General features: G+C 41.8%; 1 protein-coding gene across 10 annotated transcripts in view; it reads left to right on the top strand.

The window, feature by feature from the left end:
• Nucleotides 1-15,126, top strand: part of prrc2c (proline-rich coiled-coil 2C) — a 55,947-nt gene extending 40,821 nt beyond the window's left edge. For 2 of the 10 annotated variants that reach the window (XM_084067337.1, XM_084067331.1), the window contains 12 exons: nt 460-561; nt 1,632-1,803; nt 2,478-2,693; nt 4,524-4,747; nt 4,911-5,101; nt 6,354-6,609; nt 7,940-8,077; nt 8,243-8,437; nt 9,124-9,224; nt 10,637-10,823; nt 11,081-11,338; nt 12,815-15,126. In XM_084067337.1, coding sequence (XP_083923463.1) covers nt 460-561; nt 1,632-1,803; nt 2,478-2,693; nt 4,524-4,747; nt 4,911-5,101; nt 6,354-6,609; nt 7,940-8,077; nt 8,243-8,437; nt 9,124-9,224; nt 10,637-10,823; nt 11,081-11,338; nt 12,815-13,090 — 2,316 coding nt within the window. In that variant the 3' untranslated portion in view covers nt 13,091-15,126. The remainder of the gene's footprint in view (nt 1-459; nt 562-1,631; nt 1,804-2,477; nt 2,694-4,523; nt 4,748-4,910; nt 5,102-6,353; nt 6,610-7,939; nt 8,078-8,242; nt 8,438-9,123; nt 9,225-10,636; nt 10,824-11,080; nt 11,339-12,814) is intronic. The other 8 variants (XM_084067332.1, XM_084067340.1, XM_084067339.1 and 5 more) reach the window with 8 other exon arrangements.
• The last annotated feature ends 5,011 nt before the right edge of the window (nt 15,127-20,137 follow it).

The raw sequence follows: 20,137 nt of genomic DNA, 5'->3' as shown, positions 1-20,137 counted from the left end.
TCATTTTCTTTTGTTTGAGCTTACGTTTTCTTTATGCTACTATGATCATTTATTTTAAATGGTAATTACTCATTCAGTGCCAGACTTATTTCTGGCTGTGTTGTCCCTGTGCCAGAGCCAAAAATTCATTGTAAAAAAAAAAAGTGCTCAGGAGCCGAGATACAGCCTTTTTCAGTGAGAAGTTAAACAAAGAGTGAATGGAGCAGCACATTTTCAAATCATGATATCTTGGGTTCAGAACATCTTCTCCCCCCCCCCCCCAAAAAAGTATTTTTTTTAAATTTTATTTTTATGACGTCACGTGGCGCTCAGAGCTTAACAATGGCGATAAAAACGGACGTCTTAGACGTCATTTTCGGCCAAATAGTCATCATGTTGATTAAGTTGCAATGTTATGTTCATCTATTTTGTTTAAAAAATGATGACCGAAATAAACTAAACTAACGACACTAACACTAGGTGGCGCTACCCCACTCCTTGCCTCTCCCTCGGAGAGAGGCTCTGCAGCAGAGCTCCAGCCTCAGCACCGTCTCCCCTGCTACTGTTGACCTCACACTGAAGGTACACACACACACACACACACACACACACACACACACACACACACACACACACACACACACACACACACACACACACAGCGGTTCACTTGCTCACCTTATTTACTCAGTCTTTTAACTTGCTTATTGTTGCTGTCAGGCAGAAACCTCTTGCCTCCATATATTTTTTTTTTCATTGACACAGAACCATGTACAAACATTCGATTGCACACAGTAGTCTAACGGATAACAGAAAAAAAGACGGAGAGCTTATTTTCATTGTGGTCCTATTGATGTAAATGTGTGACATAGAGCCGTAGCAGAGGGAATAAATACCCCCCCCAAAAAAAACATAAAATACATTTTCATATAAACGAACATGAATACATTTATGATCAGCTGGTAGGGAGGACTCTTTAAAGCTAATCAACTTAACCCATTCCACATGACGGCTGCAGAGTATTAAAGAGTCCTTTCCCATACAGCTTTTACATTTCTGTGGAGCTTCTTCTGGAGTAGCTATGAACATCGCTAACTCTGGCAACTGTAATTGCATAAATATTTTGGAAGCCACATTGTTAACAATCCTGTGAACCAGTGGTGGAAGAAGTACTCAAGTAAAAGTAGCAATACCACAATGTAGAAATGCTTTGCTACAAGTAAAAGTACCAGTATTCAAAATTTACTTGAGTAAAGTTGGTGTCAAAATATATTTACTAAAGGTAAAAGTACTCATAACTTGTGAAATGGGACATTGTGCATAATATGTATAAAATCCTTTGAAAATAGCCAAAGTATGTATATACCGTAGGTCTGAAGTGGTTAATTTATGTTTTTATTTTTTCCTCTGAGATGTAGTGGAGTAAAAGTATTGAAAATGGGAAATACTCCAGTAAAGTAAAACATACCTCAAAATGTTACTTAAGTACAGTACTTGATTACATGTACTAAGTTACTTTCCACCACTGCTGTTGACACACACATTTTGAAGGAGGCGTTCGATGCTATTATGAAATGAAAACAGAGATGCTAGGTAAAGGAGAAGATGCAATAAAGGTCATGAACCGCGACTCGTTTGTCTCTCTCCTTCAGATGGAGTCGGCTCGTAAGGCATGGGAGAACTCCCCCAGCCTGGTGGAGAAGAGTTCGCCGGTCACCACATCCTCCCCCATCACCTCTTGCACCTCCTCCTACTCCTCCTTCTCCTCGGCGTCCATGCCTCAGATCCCGGTGGCCTCGGTGACACCTAGCACCTCGCTGACGGGTAACGTTCCCTCCAAATCTACCTTCATATTCAAGGTTCTCATGTGTGCTGGAAAAAAACTGGAGTTTTTAATACTGAGTTTGAGTCATGGAAATGACGGTATCATTAAAATGTCTTGGGAACATATGTTATTGTCCTGGAAAATGGGTTTATAATATAGATTTTAATTTCGCTTTAAAGGTTTCATGACATTCAGTTTTACCACACATTGAAAGTCTTTGTCATGGTCCTTCAAACGTGTATAAAAAGTTTAAACAAAAAATTCCTCTTCAGTGATCCATGGCAGGTGTTTTTCTCTCACATTTCTAAAGCCTTTTCAACTGCAATGAAAAAATAAATCTTTGCCTGCGGGTGTCGCTGTTGAATGGCCTATGACTTCACACTCCAAGGGCCAAGCACAGATTACTTTTCAGCCTAATTATTCAGAAAACCCCAGACCACAGAAAAAACACTGAAAGTTCAAAGTTCAGATTTTTTGGGTGTAATTGAGGTCATAAAACACCCAAAAAAAACATTAAAAAAAAGAAGTGAAAATTAATGTAATAGAACCTTTAATCGATGCATTTATATATCACACTCGTGGTGGCGTTTCCCGCCTAGAGTAACTTAAAATTCCAGAAATTGCCCCCTTGTCTCTTTATTCATTGTCCTCCGTTTTCCTTTTGTCCGTCCAGGCTCGGGGACGTACACCACTTCCTCCCTGAGCACCAAGACCACCACGGCCTCGGACCCCCCTAACATCTGCAAGGTGAAGCCCCAGCAGCTGCAGGGCGGCGGCCTGTCCTCCTCCAGCAGTAGCAGCAGCAGCTTCTCCCAGCTGGGATGCGTGCCACCCCTTCTACCCCAGCAACAGCAGACCCCACAGGTCTACGTCTCCCAGTCTGCAGCAGGTAAGAAGCACTGTTGATTTTGACAGCACGTTTTTATAGAGTTTCAGTCGTAGTCTTTTGAGTCAAATTATGTTCAGCTCAACACCCGAGCGCAACCAAACATAAAATTACTCGTCTTGACTTTTAGTTCTACTGGATCTCTTCTCCACTCATCTCTCCCTAACATTTTAGTCTATTTTGTATTTGTTGACAAAATTGTCAATATATTTAGTCTTAGTTTTGGGTCATCGTAGCTTAGTTTTTATTTTGTTTTTATTTCGTTTTCGTCAGTGAAAAAAGGTAGTCGACGAATGTTTTACGATAGTTTTACGAAATCAACACGGGTAAGAAGAAACCCACCTTGCTGCTTTTCTTGCTAACATTTATGTGCTGCTCTCTCAGGATCACAACAGTGCATTGTCTTGAGCTGTCGGTAGGCCTCTCACAATTATTACAGAACGGTCTAATCGCAATTCTTTTTTGCGTAATCGTCATCAACATGGCAGATTTACAAGCTTCACTTTGTTTTTTTATTTTATTAAATGTTTTGAAAGTATAAAATGATGAAATGTGTCAGTAATATTTAAGTTGTGTGTCATATCTGCCCTGTGCAATCTATGCCACAAACACAATTCAACCGTTAATCAGTTATTTGTGTGACAATTAAATCGTCAACTTGCATGTCGTAATGGTGGCGGCCCTAACTGTCGGCTTGGCTGTTTTCAGACACCCAGTGGGAGGCGGCTCGGCTCAATAGCCTCTTATCAGAGGAAAGTAGACCCTCAGGAGCAGCCTCGTGGCCCACATTATTTTAGCTGTCCATTATTATCACAGCTTTATGAAAGATCGCTCAATAGGCTCTATTCACAGCAGCCATATTGTGAAGACATTCACAGGTGTTACCAATGATACTAATGAAGGCTCTGTTCCATTCTGGTCAAACAGAGTCAGGGTGCTGATATTGTGCATGTTGGCTCACTGGAAACACTCTGGAAACACTCTGTTGGCTCACTGGAAACACTCTGCTCATGGGCTTCCAAATGGCCCCTTACAGGTGTGTAACTCTGAGAGTGTACAAATGGAACCAAATGGACCCGTAAGGGTCCATTTGGTTCCATTTGTACACTCTCAGAGTTATGGGGGTCGTGGAAACCACTGTGCTACACTAAATGGAACAGAGCCTTCATTAGTATCATTGGTAACACCTGTGAAGGAAGTGATAATATGGCTGCTGTGCATAGAGCCAATTATACGGTCGGGTCACAGGCACTGGATCTACGGATGAATCGCAAAGGACGCCGGGATGAATGGCACTACCATACATTTTACATGTTATGTGAATATAGGTACCGTACCCACCAGCATTGGGTACTTATGAAAAGGAAGAAGCAAAATTCCTCACACTGCTACTACTTACTTTCCTTCAGTTCCTTGCATTTTCATTCAACCCATTAAGACCTGAGACCGATTGTACAACTGTTTTTTGAAAAAAACGTATGTTTACGATGTCAGCGGTTCTCAATCTTTTTCACGTCAAGGACCCCCAAAATGTATATGTATTTGGCTGCGGACCCCCATCTCAAAATGTTTTGTTCCAGGGACCCCCCCAGAAGCAAAGATTTGAGTTACAAATGTTCGCTTTAAAAAATATATGTTCAAAGAGTTGCATACATTTTCACGATTTCTCAAAAATAGCAGATCTACAAGCTCGTAGCGCGGCACTCGGTGCCGCGCTACGAGCTTGCATATCTGCTATTATTGAATAGCCAAAGTGTAAAATAATGCTTTTTTTTAAACGTCAAATCTAAAAAAAAACGACACCGTTAAAACTCGATTGTCTCGTCCGCCAAGGTTCTGCAGCCCAGATCCCGGCCTTCTACATGGACACTAGCCACCTTTTCAGCACCCCGCACCCCCGCCTGGCTCCGCCCTCCATGGCCCAGCAGCAGGGCTTCCAGCCGGGACTCTCCCAGGTACAGTACAGCGGTTCGGGAGATAGACATCGGCAGGACATCAACTCGCATCCTGTTGGGCATTACGCTGACCTAATACAGCGTCGAACGAATGTGCTGCAGGTAGGAGTTCCGTGTCCTGCTGCCATCAAAAGGAAAAAAGCTATATTTGACCAGGACCAATGTGGTGCCTGACTGTTGTTTTTGTGATCCGTTCTTTAAATCCTCTAAACATCCATGCTTTGTCTCTCTCTCGCTCTCTCTGTGTGCTTTCCCCCCCCGTTAGCCAACGGCGGTACAACAGATTCCGATCCCCATGTACGCCCCCCTGCAGGGGCAGCCGCAGCACCAACACCAACACCAACATCAGCACCAACACACACACCAACACACACACCAAGCCCAGCTAGGGCTCAACACCGGACCGCCGGTCTCCCAGCCTCAGGACCTGTTCAGCTCCTCCCTGCAGCCTTATAGGTAACACACACACACACACACACACACACACACACACACACACACACACACTGCTTGAATATTCACTTTTGCACTGCAACACATTGCTGATGACTCAACCAGCTAAAAGTGGCAAAAATAGCAGACAGGCTACAAGCTCAAAACGCGTCGCACCGCGACGCGTTTTGAGCTTGTAGATCGGCTATTTTTGCTGTTTTTGAATTGGAATCCTGTTTTTTTTTTTTTTTTTTGCTATTTTTAAATTGGAATCCTGAAAAGTAAAACCTTTTTTATAATTTCAAATGCATTTAGTTATACTTTTGATAACTTTTTAACTTTAGTACAAATACATTCGAATTGTAACAGCTGAAATCAATAATATATCAGTATTCCGATATTAACCTGCGGGCCGCATTAAAGGACAACTTTGGTTTTTTACAACCAATGTTTATATTTTAGCTTGTAATTAAAGTAAATAAATGATGAGTGTATTTTTTTTTTCATTTACTGCTTTCTATAGTTTTAGCATTTTTTGCGATATTTTTTACAGTGGGCGGGGGCATTCTGTCCGGTGGCTAAATATGCCTTTTTTACACAATAAAAAAGGTCCGGCTGTCTGAGATGGCCAGATGTGAGTTATTGGGGGCTAGAAGAGCTACTGTAAATAATAATAAAGAAAACGCCGGGTTAATGTGTTAAAAAAATACATATTTAGCCACCGGACAGAATGCCCCCGCCCACTGTGAAAACACTGTAAAAAAGATTGTGAAAATTGCTAAAACTATAGAAAGCAGTAAATTTAAAAATTTTAACACTCATATTTTATTTACTTTAATTACAATCTAAAACATAAACATTGGTTGTAAAAAACCAAAGTTGTCCTTTAAGTGAAGGTGGGGGCCGCATGTATTTGAGATAATAGCAACTATTTTTTCTATAATCGTTTCCATATTCAAATGTTTGTACATTTTCCAGAAATAGCAGATCTACACGTTTTTGTAAGCTTGTAAATCTGCTATTTCCGCTATTTAAAAAAAAAAATGGAAAGTATAAAACTTATTAAATAAGTCAGATATGTATTTGTATATTTAAGTTATTTGGCATAATGTGCATTGTGCAATTTCTGATTATGGAGCCTAACAGGCAAACAGAAATTTAGTTTTGATCCATAATGGTCCCATGTTTAATGCCAAAAAACACAATTAAATAATTATTTGCAATTATTTGTTTAACAATGAATTGTCCACTTAACATGTTTTTAATCATGTGACAGCCCTACTCATGTGTTTTCCCACAGGTCTCAGCAGGCTTTCATGCAGAGCAGCCTGTCCCAGCCCTCCATGATGCTGTCGGGGCCCTCCCTGCACAGCTACCCCGGCGTGCAGGCCCCGGAGCTGGGCAAGCCTCAGTCCAACCTGGCCTATCAGCAGCAGTCCTCCACCCAGCACATCCCCATCCTGTTTGAGCCGCAGCTTAACCAGCCGTCTGGGATGGGAGGCTCCCAGCTCATTGATACACACTTACTGCAGGTACTGACTTAAATGCTAATGGTGTCGTGCTCTTAATTTCCTGCTACCGATTTTAGACTATGAGCAGCCATATTATGAAGACATTCACAGGTGTTACCAATGATACTAATGAAGACTCTGTTCCAATTAGTATAGCACAGTGTTTCCACGACCCCCATAACTCTGAGAGTGTACAAATGGACCCTTACGTAGGGTTGCCAACCGTCCCGTATTAGCCGGGACGCCCCGTATTTGAGCCAAAAGGGGCGTGTCCCTTACGGGACTTTGTTTGTCCCGGACTCCGGTGTAAAGGGAAAAATAAAAAATATATTTCTGTTTGCGCACAATGCAGTGTGTCTGGCTTCGTGTTTGTGTGCTGTATGCGAAGGGCGCTTGGACCGCTCAGTTGACAGGGCAGGCACAGTGCTCGCACGCGTGTGTGTGTGTGTGTGTGTGTGTGTGTGTGAGATTTTCTCCAGTGGGCGCGGCTCCCCCAAAATAATGAAATCACATAACCCTAACCCTAACCCTAACCCCGAAATAAAGTAACACAAAAAGTAACTTTATCCGCGGGAAACCCGAAAAAAAATGCGCGAGGGACCCATGCACGCGCGTGCATGTGTCCCGTTTCCCCAGTTCTGGATGTTGGCAACCCTACCCTTACGGGTCCATTTGGTTCCATTTGTACACTCTCAGAGTTACACACCTGTAATGGGCCATTTGGAAGCCCATGAGGGTCCCTGGACCCCAACTGTAGACCCACTGGTGTTTCCAGTGAGCCAACATGCACAATATCAGCACCCTGACTCTGTTTGACCAGAATGGAACAGAGCCTTCATTAGTATCATTGGTAACACCAGTGAATGTCTTCACAATATGGCTGCTGTGAATAGAGCCTATCGAAATTTACTGCTACCGGCTGTTGATTAGGCATGAGGAAAATATTAGTAGTCTGCTAGGGCAGTGGTTCTCAAACGTTTTCATGTCAAGGACCCCCAAAATGTATTTGGCCGCGGACCCCCCACCTGAAAATATGTTGTGCCAGGGACCCCCCAGAAGCAAAGATTTGAGTTCAAAATGTTCGCCTTTTTAGAAAAAGATTGAAAGATTTGCACATATTTTTGAGATTTTTCAAAAATAGCAGATCTACAAGCTCATAGCTCTATGAGCTTGTAGATCTGCTATTGTGAGAGCATTTACTATAATTTGATTCGCCTTTTTATAACCTTATTTTACCATAATTTCATCTTAATTCGTGTGTTGGTTGGTTAGTTGCAGCCATCCTGTTGATCTCATTACTCCAATATGTCACTCTCTTTGTGTGTGTGTGTGTGCGTGCGTGTGCGTGTAGCAGGCTCGGCAGGGGATGAATCAGCATTCCAACATGTACTCGGGGCAGGTGCAGCAACACGGTCAGAGTAGCTACTACAGCAACACTCAGTCTCCGAGCTCTGCAATGCAACAGGTAATGCATGCAGCATTACAACAGGTAAAGCATGCACAAACACAACACAGATGTATTACATCGCACGTTCCACCATTCCCACTCAAAACCAAATGCTTTTTTTCCCACCTATACGTAACAACAGCGCACAGTCACAAACAACGTCGGTTCCTTTTCTTTTTTTTTATACCTCCCCCGCCCCAAACCTAGGTGACCGTCCCTCTGCCCGGCTCCCAGCTGTCCCTGTCCAACTTTGGTTCGGGAGGCGGGCAGCCTCTCCTGGCTCTGCCCCCCACGCCCCCCCAGGCCCAGCCTCCCAGCATGAACAGGCAGGCCGCCGTCTCTCAGCCGTACCGGGGCATGATGGGTCCTAACCACAACATGATGCCTCCCCAATCCAACAAGGTATTTCCCCCCCCCCCCCCCCCATGTATATGTTTGTCTGTCTTAAGTGTGAGATAGCGCCCTGTGTCTATGTCTGTCTAATCCAGTATTTCTCAAACGTTTATGTTTTAGCTTGTAATTAAAGTAAATAAAATATGAGTGTTACATTTTTTTCATTTACTGCTTTCTATAGTTTTAGCAATTTCTGCGATATTTTTTACAGTGGGCGGGGGCATTCGGGCAGGTGGCTAAATAACCCGGCGAGGTCTTTATTATTATTTACAGTAGCTCTTCTAGCCCCCAATAACTCACATCTGGCCATCAAAGACCACAGGACCTTTTTTATTGTGTAAAAAAAGACATATTTAGCCACCTGCCCACTGTAAAAAGAGACCGCGACAATTGCTAAAACTATAGAAAGCATTAAACGAAAAAAAAAATAACACATCTTTTATTTACTTTGATTACGAGCTAAAACATAAACCTTGGTTGTAAAAACACAAAGTTGTCCTTTGACTCTGACCGTATACAAATGGATCCATTTGTAGAGTCATAGACTTGTAAGGGTCAATTTAGAACCCCCTCAAGGAACCTTTAGAGCCTGATTTATACGTGGTTGCGTTCTCTGTGCAAGCGATCTTCATGGCTGACGTATAAATCACCGTATATATGTGTGTGTGTGTGTGTGTGTGTGTCTTTCTGTCCAGATGGACATTGACATGAAGCTGTTCAGCGGTGGGATGGATATAAAGCCTGGTACTCCTCCTGTTGGCGCCAGGAGCACCACGCCCACATCTAGTCCTTACAGGTTAGACACAGCAACTCGCATTAAGACACACTCGACAGAATCACAGACACATGCACTACAAAGCACATTAGTTCTCATCCACGCACAAAGACATTTATACATCCATGAATGTAAGTATAAACGCACACAGGAGACACCGGTGGCGGATGAATGATTGACCCACACATGACCAGCTGTTCTTACTTTACTTAACTTTACAATGAATTAACACATACATTTTACAGCATTACAGCATGGCTCTGTAGCAGTGTTGATTTCGTCGACTAAAACTATGACGAAAAGTGTTCGTTGACTACCTTTTTTCGCTGACTAAAACTAAATAAAAACTAAGCTATGATGACTAAAACTAAGACTAAATATATTGAGAATTTTGTCAACAAATAAAAACTAGACTAAAATGTTACAGAGGGACTAGTGGAGAAGAGATCCAGTAGAACTAAAAGACAAGTCATTTGATGTTGTGTTTGCGCTCTGAAAATAGCAGATCTACAAGCTCACACGTTGTGAGCTTGTAGATCAGCTATTTTCAGCATGCAACCAAGACTATAATCTTATGATATTTAGTCGTCTAAAACTAGACTAACAGTAAAACATTTCAGGTGACTAAAAAAAAAATATATGACTAAAACTAAACAGAATTTTATTCAAAAGACTACGCCTAAAACTTAATCAAAATGTACTGTCAAAATCAACACTGCTCTGTAGGAGGGTAGCCATTTGTTTGACATTATCTGAAATCTGTAGCTTTAATTCTATTTTGGAAGTCGACAGGGTTCAGACTGGGGCTGAAACCCTGGTCGTATTGATAAATCATAGACGACCGATCATGTCACATACTGCCGACATGAAGTCTGTGAGATCCACATGGGAGCCACCACGGCGTTGTGTCCCTGTGTTGTTGTTTGTTTTAATTTTTTATGTTTTTTGGGGGGTTTTATGACCTCAATTACACCCAAAAAAAATCTGAACTTTGAACATTCAGTGGATTTTCTGTGGTCTGGGGTTTTCTGAATAATTAGGCTGAAAAGTAATCTGAGCTTGGCCTTTCGGCAGTGAAGTCACAGCCCATTAATCCCGCCCACTCTCCTCCTAGCCCCTCCCCTCCCCTATCCTTTGCTTTCGGGGGGGCGGAGCAGAGGTGATAATTGACAGGCAAAATCCCTCAACAGCGACACCCGCAGGCAAATATTTATTTTTTCATTGCAGTTGAAAAGGCTTTAGAAATGTGAGAGAGAAAAACCTGCCATGGATCACTGGAGTGTATTTTTTTGTTAAAACTTTTTATACACGTTTGAAGGACCATGACAAAGACTTTCAATGTGTGGTAAAACTGAACGTCCTGAAACCTTTAACACCATCCTATCTCTCTGGCTCCTCCGTCGTCTCCTCTCTCTCTCTCTCTCTCTCTGCAGGGCCAGCTCCACCTCTCCCAGTAGCCAGTCCAGTAAAATGAACAGCATGCTGTACCAGAAACAGTTCCAGCCCAGCTCCGCTGGCATGAGGATGGCTCAGCACTTCCCTGGACAGTTCAACCCACAGGTTAGCTCTGCTGGCATGAGAATGACTCAGCAGTTCCCAGGACAGTTCAACCCACCGCAGGTTTTTACACCCATCTTATTTATTTTCAGAATGAGTTTTGAGTGTGAGAGAGACTTGTTATTGCATTATGCTGTTTGTTTTTTGAAATCAACTATTTATTTTTATTTCATTTCATTCTACTGTACTTAGTTACTTTCCACCTCTGACCACCGAGGACATCGACCAAAAAGTGTTTTACTCTTAGAGTTAAATTACTGTGCAGATTTCACATCACACAAATTTGTCTCTATCATCCTTTTTTTATTTTGTCTCCACAGATTTTGTCCCAACCGAACATCGTCTCTCCCCTGGTTCGACCTCCTCCGCACGCCAACTCGTTTGCGGGCGGCGTTCAGCAGCGCAACCCCATGGGGCCTCCCATGTCTCCCAACATGGGCGGAGGTCTGATGCCACACCCCCGACCCCAGCAGCACCCGCAGCACAGCCAGCACCCGCCCCCCCGGGGGCCTCCTGGAGGACCCTCCCTCGTACCCAGAGGCACGCAGGCTAATCGGACGGCAGAGCAGGACCTCAAGGTAGTCATTTTTTCCATGCTGCTCTCAAACTGAAATGTTTTTTCGGAATTCAGTTATTAACCCATTAAGACCTGAGGCCGATTCTGCAAAAATGTCTTCTAAATCCTAACAGTATTTTGAAAAAAACTGTTTCTATATCGGTGGTGCTCAAGCTTTTCATCTCAAGGACCCCCAAAATGATATGAATTTGGCTGCTGACCCCCATCTCAAAATATGTTGTTCCATGGGACCCCCCAGAAGCAAAGATTTGAGTTAAAAATGTTCGCTTTAAAACAATAGATATTCATATCCAGCTGCGTATTTCCGCCGCTCTTCCGGAGGCCATCTTAGCTTAGCTTAGCTTATGATCGGGTTTCAGATTGTTGGTATACACAACGACGATAACTGTTCGTCATCCAGACTAAAGAAAATACAACCGGAGCTCTCCGTTAAAAATCACATTTTTAAGCTAAAACCGAGAACCGGAAACGGAACCCCAATGAATCTGCATCCGGGTGAGTGTGAAGTGAACAAAAAGAGAAACTGACGGTGGAAGATACACAGAACAGAGCGATCACCGATTAAACAATGAAAAAGCTATCAGCGCGTCTTAACGCGTCGACGGCCAAGTGGACCAAGTAGCAATTGCCTCGAAAACGTGTCGACGGCAGTCAAAAGAGTCAATGACATGCCCAAAAGTGGGATGTGTAGGATGTTGGGGCCGCCCGCTAGCCAAGTGGTTAGGGCCGTGTATTACCATATAGACTCCGATGCCTGCCAGTGAGTCCCACAGTTCGACTCCCGGGCCGGGCAGTCCATTTTGCGGGATGCTACTCTGCAACATTCTCTCCTTGTTCCACTGTACTATAGTGTTGATTTTGACAGCAAATTTTGATTTAGTTTTAGTCATAGTCTTTTGAATCCAACTCCATTTAGTTTAATCATATTTTAGTCATCTGAAATGTTTTACTGTTAGTCTTAGTCATAGTCTTTTGAATCCAACTCCATTTAGTTTAATCATATTTTAGTCATCTGAAATGTTTTACTGTTAGTCTAGTTTTAGTTGACTAAATGTCATAAGATTGTAGTCGACTAAATCTACAGTTGATTTAGTTGACTGAAATGTATTTTGGGTCGTAATGGCTGATTTTACACTTGGTTGCATGCTGAAAATAGCAGATCTACAAGCTCACAACGCGTCGCAGCGCGACGCGTTGTGAGCTTGTAGATCTGCCGTTTTCAGAGCACAACACCCAAGCGCAACCAAACAAAATGATTTGTCTTAATTCTACTGGATATCTTCTCCAATAGTCCCTCACTAACATTAGTCTAGTTTATATTTGACGAAATTGTCAATATGTTTAGTCCTAGTTTTAGTCATCATAGCTTAGTTTTTATTTAGTGAAAAAACGACAAAATCAACTTTGCTGTACTATCAATAACAACGTGATTGTGTGGCTTATATCCCTTTTGTATTTTTGCTGTGTTCCTTGGCAGGCGAAGCAGAGGGCCGAGGTGCTTCAGTCCACTCATAAGTTCTTTTCAGAGCAGCAGCAGCAGCAGATGAAGGCCCCCCCGACCATCAGCAAAGCGCCTCGCCTCGACCAGAAACCCCCTCTCCTCCTCGACAACATGGCTCCCAACCACCAGACGGGGGGCGGCGGCGGCATCTCTGACCGCCAGGAGCCCGACAAAACCCCTCTCTCTACGGGCAAGCCCATACGGACTGGCCCTATAAAGCCCCAGGCCATCAAACCAGAGGAGGGCAAGTAAAAGACCGACGCGCCCCCCCCACCACGCTCCCACCACGCCCTCTTCAGGTGAAATGATGACAGGGGGGAGGAGGAGAGGGGATCCAGGCTGCTCTCTGTTCACTCACTCACACCCGACCCCCTCCCTCCCATGTCACAGCAGCCCCTGGTGGAAGGGAGTGGGGAGGGGTAGAGATCCAAATTGTAAACGGTTACTGAGAGAAGAGCTTACTGTTGAGTGTTTGTACATAATCTTAGCCTCTCTTCTCTCTCACCCCCCCCCCCCCCCCCCCTCCTCTTCTGCACCCACCGTAGGTGGGGCAGTTTGTTTGAGTTTGAATTTTCCCATCATGCAGTTGCAATGGGGGAGGAATAACGTTAGCGCCACGACGAGCGGTTAACTTAGAGATCTGCTACAAACGGTAGACACGCGGTGGCAGACTTTAAGAGAGGAGAAGGAAAAAAAAAAGACTAGATTCGCTGCTGAGTTTGCCATTTTTATAGCTCTATGATTTCTGTTCCATTTTATTTTTTTTCCCCCAAGTAGAAGCACCCGTATTATAGGGAGGACAGGTATGTTATTTTGTTAACGAAAGAATGAATCAATTGTTTTTGTAGTTGGACGAACAATCTTATTTAAAGAGATATGTCTTTTTAGTGAAGAACAGTTTTGCTTTCCCCCCCCCAACTTTTCAATCTTCCCATCTTTACTAATCCATACATGTGTGTGCATGTGTGGAGAGCTGTACAGCACATTACCACACACGTGCACACACTGCCCCATTTTCTTGCTCAACGGTTTCCACCATGTTCACTGAAAGGAGAGACATAAAAAAAATCAGGAATTCTATCGTCATTCTGTTTTTTTTGTTTTGTTTTGTTTGTTTTTTCCCAGAGAGGAAATGTGAAATTGCAGTAGTTGATTGATATATATCGATTGATTCATTGATTAGAATCTGCCTGCAAGCCTTTTGCTCCTGCCTTCTGCTCTCATCTCCTTGCCTGAGAATATTGATGAGGTGGTGTCTGTGTGTGTGCGTGCGTGCGTGTAGTGGTGGTGGTGAGAGTGTTTACACACGGTATAAATGGCGGAAAGATTGTAGCTGAAATCTCTCCTGTATATTTTAGCCAAAGGAAAAGAAGTAAAAGATGATGATGTCACAGGGCCTTTGATGTTGCCGCTGCTGTGGCAGCAGAGTTCAGAGTGGAGCTATAATAGTATTGGTTGTTTTAGAAACGGTTGCTTACAGGTAAATGCTCCAATCTTAGGGCCTGCTTCTCACACACTGCTTGGACACCCTTCCGTAGCCTCACTCAACTTGTGCATGCGCACGCGCGCACACCCACACACACACACACTTCACTGTAAAGAACCCAGCCCTGCTGCTATTGACGGGAGTTCCAGTGCCCTTTAGCTAGGACATTGCAGGATAGGGGCTACTTTAGAGGAATAGAAAGGGTGTTGAGGGCTTGGCCTTTCTAGTCATGAGAAGTGTACATTAAAAACCTCCTCTCGTAAAGACGGGGGAAACAAAAGCAGAACACATAAAAAGGTTAAGAAAAATAGAAAGGAAAAAGTTATAAAAAAAAAGAGAAGCCTGAAGATTATGTGGTTCTGAAGCATTTGGGCAGAAGAACACGTTTATTTTGTTTTTGTTTTTTTTCCCTTACAAAACGAGAGGAGAGCAATCAGTCCTGTCCTCTCCTGCCTCTGCCTTACCTCCGCTGGGCTCTCCACACACACAGCGTTCTCTCTCATCTTGGGGCTTAACGATGACAAGGGTCCTTCGAGAAATGTACAGTTCAATGCACCCCCTCGGCGAGTGGAGGAGGAGGAGAGGGGTAGAAGCTTCCATTCTGACCTATCAGGAGGGCAAAGAAATGAGACCTGGGATATTGGAGGATGGGGGAGGGAGTGAGGGTTAATGATTGTTTTTTTGTTTTTTGTTTTACTTGTACAGGGGTTTCATCGCTGTATTAAAATATGTACGGTCTTATTTACATTCTCTTGGTTTGGTTACAGAAACTAATAAAAAATAATATGCTGTTAAAAAGTGATCGTTGGGCTGTGTCTCCTGGATTTAGCCTATTGTGTGATTCTTTGGCATGAGAGTTGTCAAAATAATATGCAGGCTTGGTGAACACTATAGAGTTTACTATGAATGATACTATGACAATATTCAGTGTTTATAATATGCATGTGGATGAATGGATATATAGGCTAACTAATAAAATGCAAGGGGACGAACTGTTTAAATGCAAGTATAAGGCAGCTTTAGCGAAGGCCAAATCAGGCCACTAGGGGTCAGTAAGCTAACACCCACTAGACTCTAGTCTAGTGCATACATGGGCAACTGGCGGCCCCCACCTTCACTTAATGTGGCCCGCAGGTTAATATCGGAATACTGATATATTATTGATTTCAGCTGTTACTATTCCTAACATGCAAACATGACCCGCTTTAATTACTTCAGTCTATCTATTAGTAGCTAAATGACTAGCATTAAAATTCTATTGTCTTTTTTTATGTCCTATGTATCTGTATTTAAGTTCATAAAGATACACTTAGAACATACGTAGTAACTAAATGCATTTGAAATTAAATAAAAATGTTACTTTTCAGGATTCCAATTCAAAAATAGCAAAAAAAGAAATCAGGATTCCAATTCAAAAATGGCAAAAGAAGCGGAGCTACAAGCTCAAAACACGTCACAGTGCGACGTGCTTTGAGCATGTAGATCTGCTATTTGTGAATTGGAATCCTGAATCTTTTGTGTGAATAGAATGGCGAAGTATGGCATTAATTTACGAAAAAGGTTAAAATAGGAGATAAGAGGTGTCTGCCCGACACTATATGCAATGTGGCCCCCTGGAGTGAGTGTAGAAATATAGTGGCCCTCTCCAGCATCAAAGTTGCATCACCCCTGCTCTCTTACTGACCCCTAGTGACTAGAGGAAACGAGTGTAAGCTGAGCTATAAACAGGTTTACAGATGCTGGAATATGCCTGAATGTTATTTATCGTTGCTGTCTGGCAGAAACCTCATATCTCCATATTAACTTTTTGTGTTTATTCGTAAGTTAATGCCCTACTACTTGATCATACTTCAGCGTCACAAAAGTATCAAAAATAGCAGATCCTCAAGCTCGGAACACGGACACGCTTTGAGCTTGTCGATCTGCTATTTTTGAATTTGAACAGTTTTGGACATACAAGGTTTCCAACCGACAGAGACAAATGTGCTCTCAGAGCATAGCTTATTGCGGGTTGGGAAGTTTACTTTTAAAATGTGTTTATTACTGATTACCCTCTTAAAATTGAAATATAATCATTCAGGTTCTGTGATAAAAAAAATTGGGCCTATTACACTAAAGGAGAATTAAATAAGCCTGGATTTAAGTCAAATCCAGGTTTGACAAAGTCTGGTTTATTCCGTTCCATGAACGCCAAGCCAGGCTGAAAAGGAGTGACTTTGTCGAGCTAGACCATGAGCTAGACCTTGTCGAGCCAGGGTGGTAAAGCCAGACTTTAATCACGTATTCCCATAAAATACCATGAAAGTATAGCAGAATCCTTGAACTTGACCAATCATGGAGCCCAAAACCAGAGCGGCGTTCTTCTCTGTGGCTGAACAGCAGCACTGCAGCAGCTCATGGAACAGTGGCGTTCCTAGGAATTACATTTAGGGCAGGCGATGGAGCAAGCTGCTCTCAGAGCCCCTTTTATGCCAGGTGAATACAGGTGATGGCCCGGACCCCCACCCCTGGCACTCCCCATGAAGACAAAGGCATACATTTGCATCACTATATAGGCGAGGGTTGCTCTGCTATGGCAAGCCGTTTTAACATTTAATCGAACCATGCTCCTATCTGTAATATATGTTTTACATAGCCAAAAACACCTTTCTCCTAGTCAAAACTGTATTCTCACTAGTCATAAATGTAATTAAAGATATCCATATTGACATTCTTACTAGTAGAAATTGTATTTCAAGATATCTATAATTTAATTTCTCCTAGTCAAAATTCTATGTCAGATATCTTAAAATCTGTAAAAAAAAAATATAAGTAGCCGTTTTAACATTTAATAACTAGACTGGATATGTATAACAGATATCTATAAATCAGTTCGTCCTAGTCAAAACTAACGTTTCGGATATCCATAATGAAATTCCTCCTAGGAGGAACTGTCATTTGAGATATCCGAAACGTCATTCTTCCTAGGAGGAATGATGTCACTTTTCCCATTCATGTGTATTGGGCTTTGAGTTTCGGATATCCGTAACTGCATTCTGGATATCTAAAACCAACATTCTGGATATCTGCAATAGAATTCTTACTAGGAGGATCTACTCTTTCAGATATCTACAATGCAGTTTTTACTAGGCCAAACTACCATTTTAGATATCCGAAATTAAAAAATAATTCCAGACCTCCGTAATTACATTTGGTATGTCCATAAATACATATTGACTAGGACAAATGGAATTATGGATATCCACAATTCATATTATTACTAGTACAAATGGAATTTCAGATATCTGCAATTAGTATTATGACTAGGAACAATACAATTACAGATATCTGGTGACAGGTAGATATTACGCCATTTTAATATAAAAAGTGTCCATTGACTATCTAGAATTATATTTGTGATATCGCAAATAGAATTTCTCCTAGTTAAAACTGTATTCTTACTAGTCATAAAGTAATTGCAGATATCTGTAATTACATTTAGACTAGTCAAAACTGCATTTTGACTAGTCAAAATCCTTATTAGGCTACAGATATCTATAACTACATTCTTACTAGTAGAAATTGTATGGCATATGGCAAGCCGTTTTAACATTTAATCGCTAGACTGGATGTGTATAGTAGATATCTATAATTCAGTTCTTCCAGTCAAAACTAACGTTTCGGATATCCATAATGAAATTCCTCCTAGGAGGAACTGTCATTTGAGATATCCGAAACGTCATTCTTCCTAGGAGGAATGACGTCACTTTTCCCATTCATGTGTATTGGGCTTTGAGTTTCGGATATCCGTAACTGCATTCTGGATATCTAAAACCAACATTCTGGATATCTGCAATAGAATTCTTACTAGGAGGATCTACTCTTTCAGATATCTACAATGCAGTTCTTACTAGGACAAACTACCATTTTAGCTATCCGAAATTAAAAAATCATTCCAGACCTCCGTAATTACATTTAGTATATCCATTAATTCATTGTTACTAGGACAAATGGAATTATGAATATCCACAATTCATATTATTACTAGTAAAAATGTAATTTCAGATATCTGCAATTATTATTATGACTAGGAACAATACAATTACAGATATACATAAATATGTTATGGATATCTGGTGACAGGTAGATAAGACGCCATTTTAACATAAAAGGGTTGATTGAATATCTACAATTATATTTTAGATATCTCAAATAGCATTTCTCCTAGTAAAAACTGTATTCTTACTAGTCATAATGGTAATTAAATATATCCAAAATACATTCTTACTAGTAGAAATTGTATTTCACGATATCTAAAGCTGTATTTGTCCTAGTCAAAATTAATCTTGAAATCCTTAAAAAAAAAATAAGTAGCCGGCCATTTTGTATATCCAAAATGTAATTAAATATAACCACAATTCATATTATGACTAGTACTAATCGAATTATGGATATCCACAACTGCAATTGTGCTAGGAACAATGCAGTTCAATATATCTGTATTTATATTATCGATATCCGTAATTGTAATTCTTCCTATCCATAATGCAGTTTTAGATATCTATAACTGTAATATGATCGCTTTCCTTCCACCTGCAGAGGACGCTGTTTTCCTTTTTTTTTTATGGGTTCCCAAGATCGAACGCTCATTGATGCTTCAGTATAATCCTATGCAAGCAAATGACCACGCTGATTGTCAAATACATTTATTATGTTAATGTTGCCATTGTCTGAAATTAGTCCAATCCTCACCTTTGTTTAGGGTTACACATGTCCTCTCCATATCCAGATCACACTGGAGCCATGTTGGTTAATTATATCAATGTCAGTTGTTGCCTAGGTCAGTGGTTCTCAACATGAGGTCCGGGGAACAACAAGGGCCATTAAGGGGCTCCCCAGCAAATTGATAATTAAACATGCCAGAATATCATAAATTAACACAATTAGACAATTTAGCCTAGATTAGGAGAATGGCTGTTCTGATCATAGTTCGCTCTAAAAGCAATAGGCTTAGGCTAGAGATTCTGGTCATGGACAGGAATTCAAAAACACAAAGCCATTGCCTTGTTTCCATTGGGGTCCTTTGTACTCAATTCATAGTGACATTAAATGACAGACAGATATACACTACTCTGCAGAACATCATCTAAGCAATTTAAAAAATAGGAGAAAAATCTGACAATGAAATTCTTTCTTAATCACTTTATTTTTGGTGAATGTTCACCTAGTGCAGTGTTTCTCCCAGTCCTTCCTTAAGGGGGTTCCAGGGGGTCAGTTAGGAACCAAATGGATGAATGGATGAATGGATGAACAGGGGTCTTCAACAGGGGGTCCGGGACCCCTAGGGGGTCCTCAGAGTTACTACAGGGGGTCCGCTAAATATCCCTTTTCTGAGGAGAACTTGACGCCTCGCAGTGCGAGGCGTTGTGAGCTTGTAGATCTGCTATTTTTGGCAAAGAGGCGTAGAGGGAAAAAAGAGCAGACCAAGAGAACAAAAAAAGTTAATCTGAAACACAATTTTATACAATATAGAAGAGGGGGTCCCTGCTTAATCTCTCTCTCAGCTAGGGGGTCCTTGGCCTGAAAACGTTGACGGCCCCTGCCCTACGGAACCTCTCCCTCCGCTGTATAGCTCCGAGATGAGCTATATAGCGGAGGGAGAGGTTCCGATTGGATTTATTATACACATTGATTCTTGAATAGGCCTTTGGCATTAGGCATTGTACTACATTGACTAGAGGGTGTATGAAACGAAAGACTGCCAGCCAGGTAGCCTACTTATAACAAGGCGTTAATAAAGTGACCAACATGGCAGAGGAGTATTCTCATTGGGG

The sequence above is a fragment of the Gymnoscopelus microlampas genome, assembly GCF_963454915.1.
Source record: "Gymnoscopelus microlampas genome assembly, chromosome: 9".
Taxonomy (NCBI): Eukaryota; Metazoa; Chordata; class Actinopteri; order Myctophiformes; family Myctophidae; genus Gymnoscopelus; species Gymnoscopelus microlampas.
Note: the sequence above shows the minus strand (reverse complement) of the source record. Positions and strands in the feature narration are given on the sequence as shown.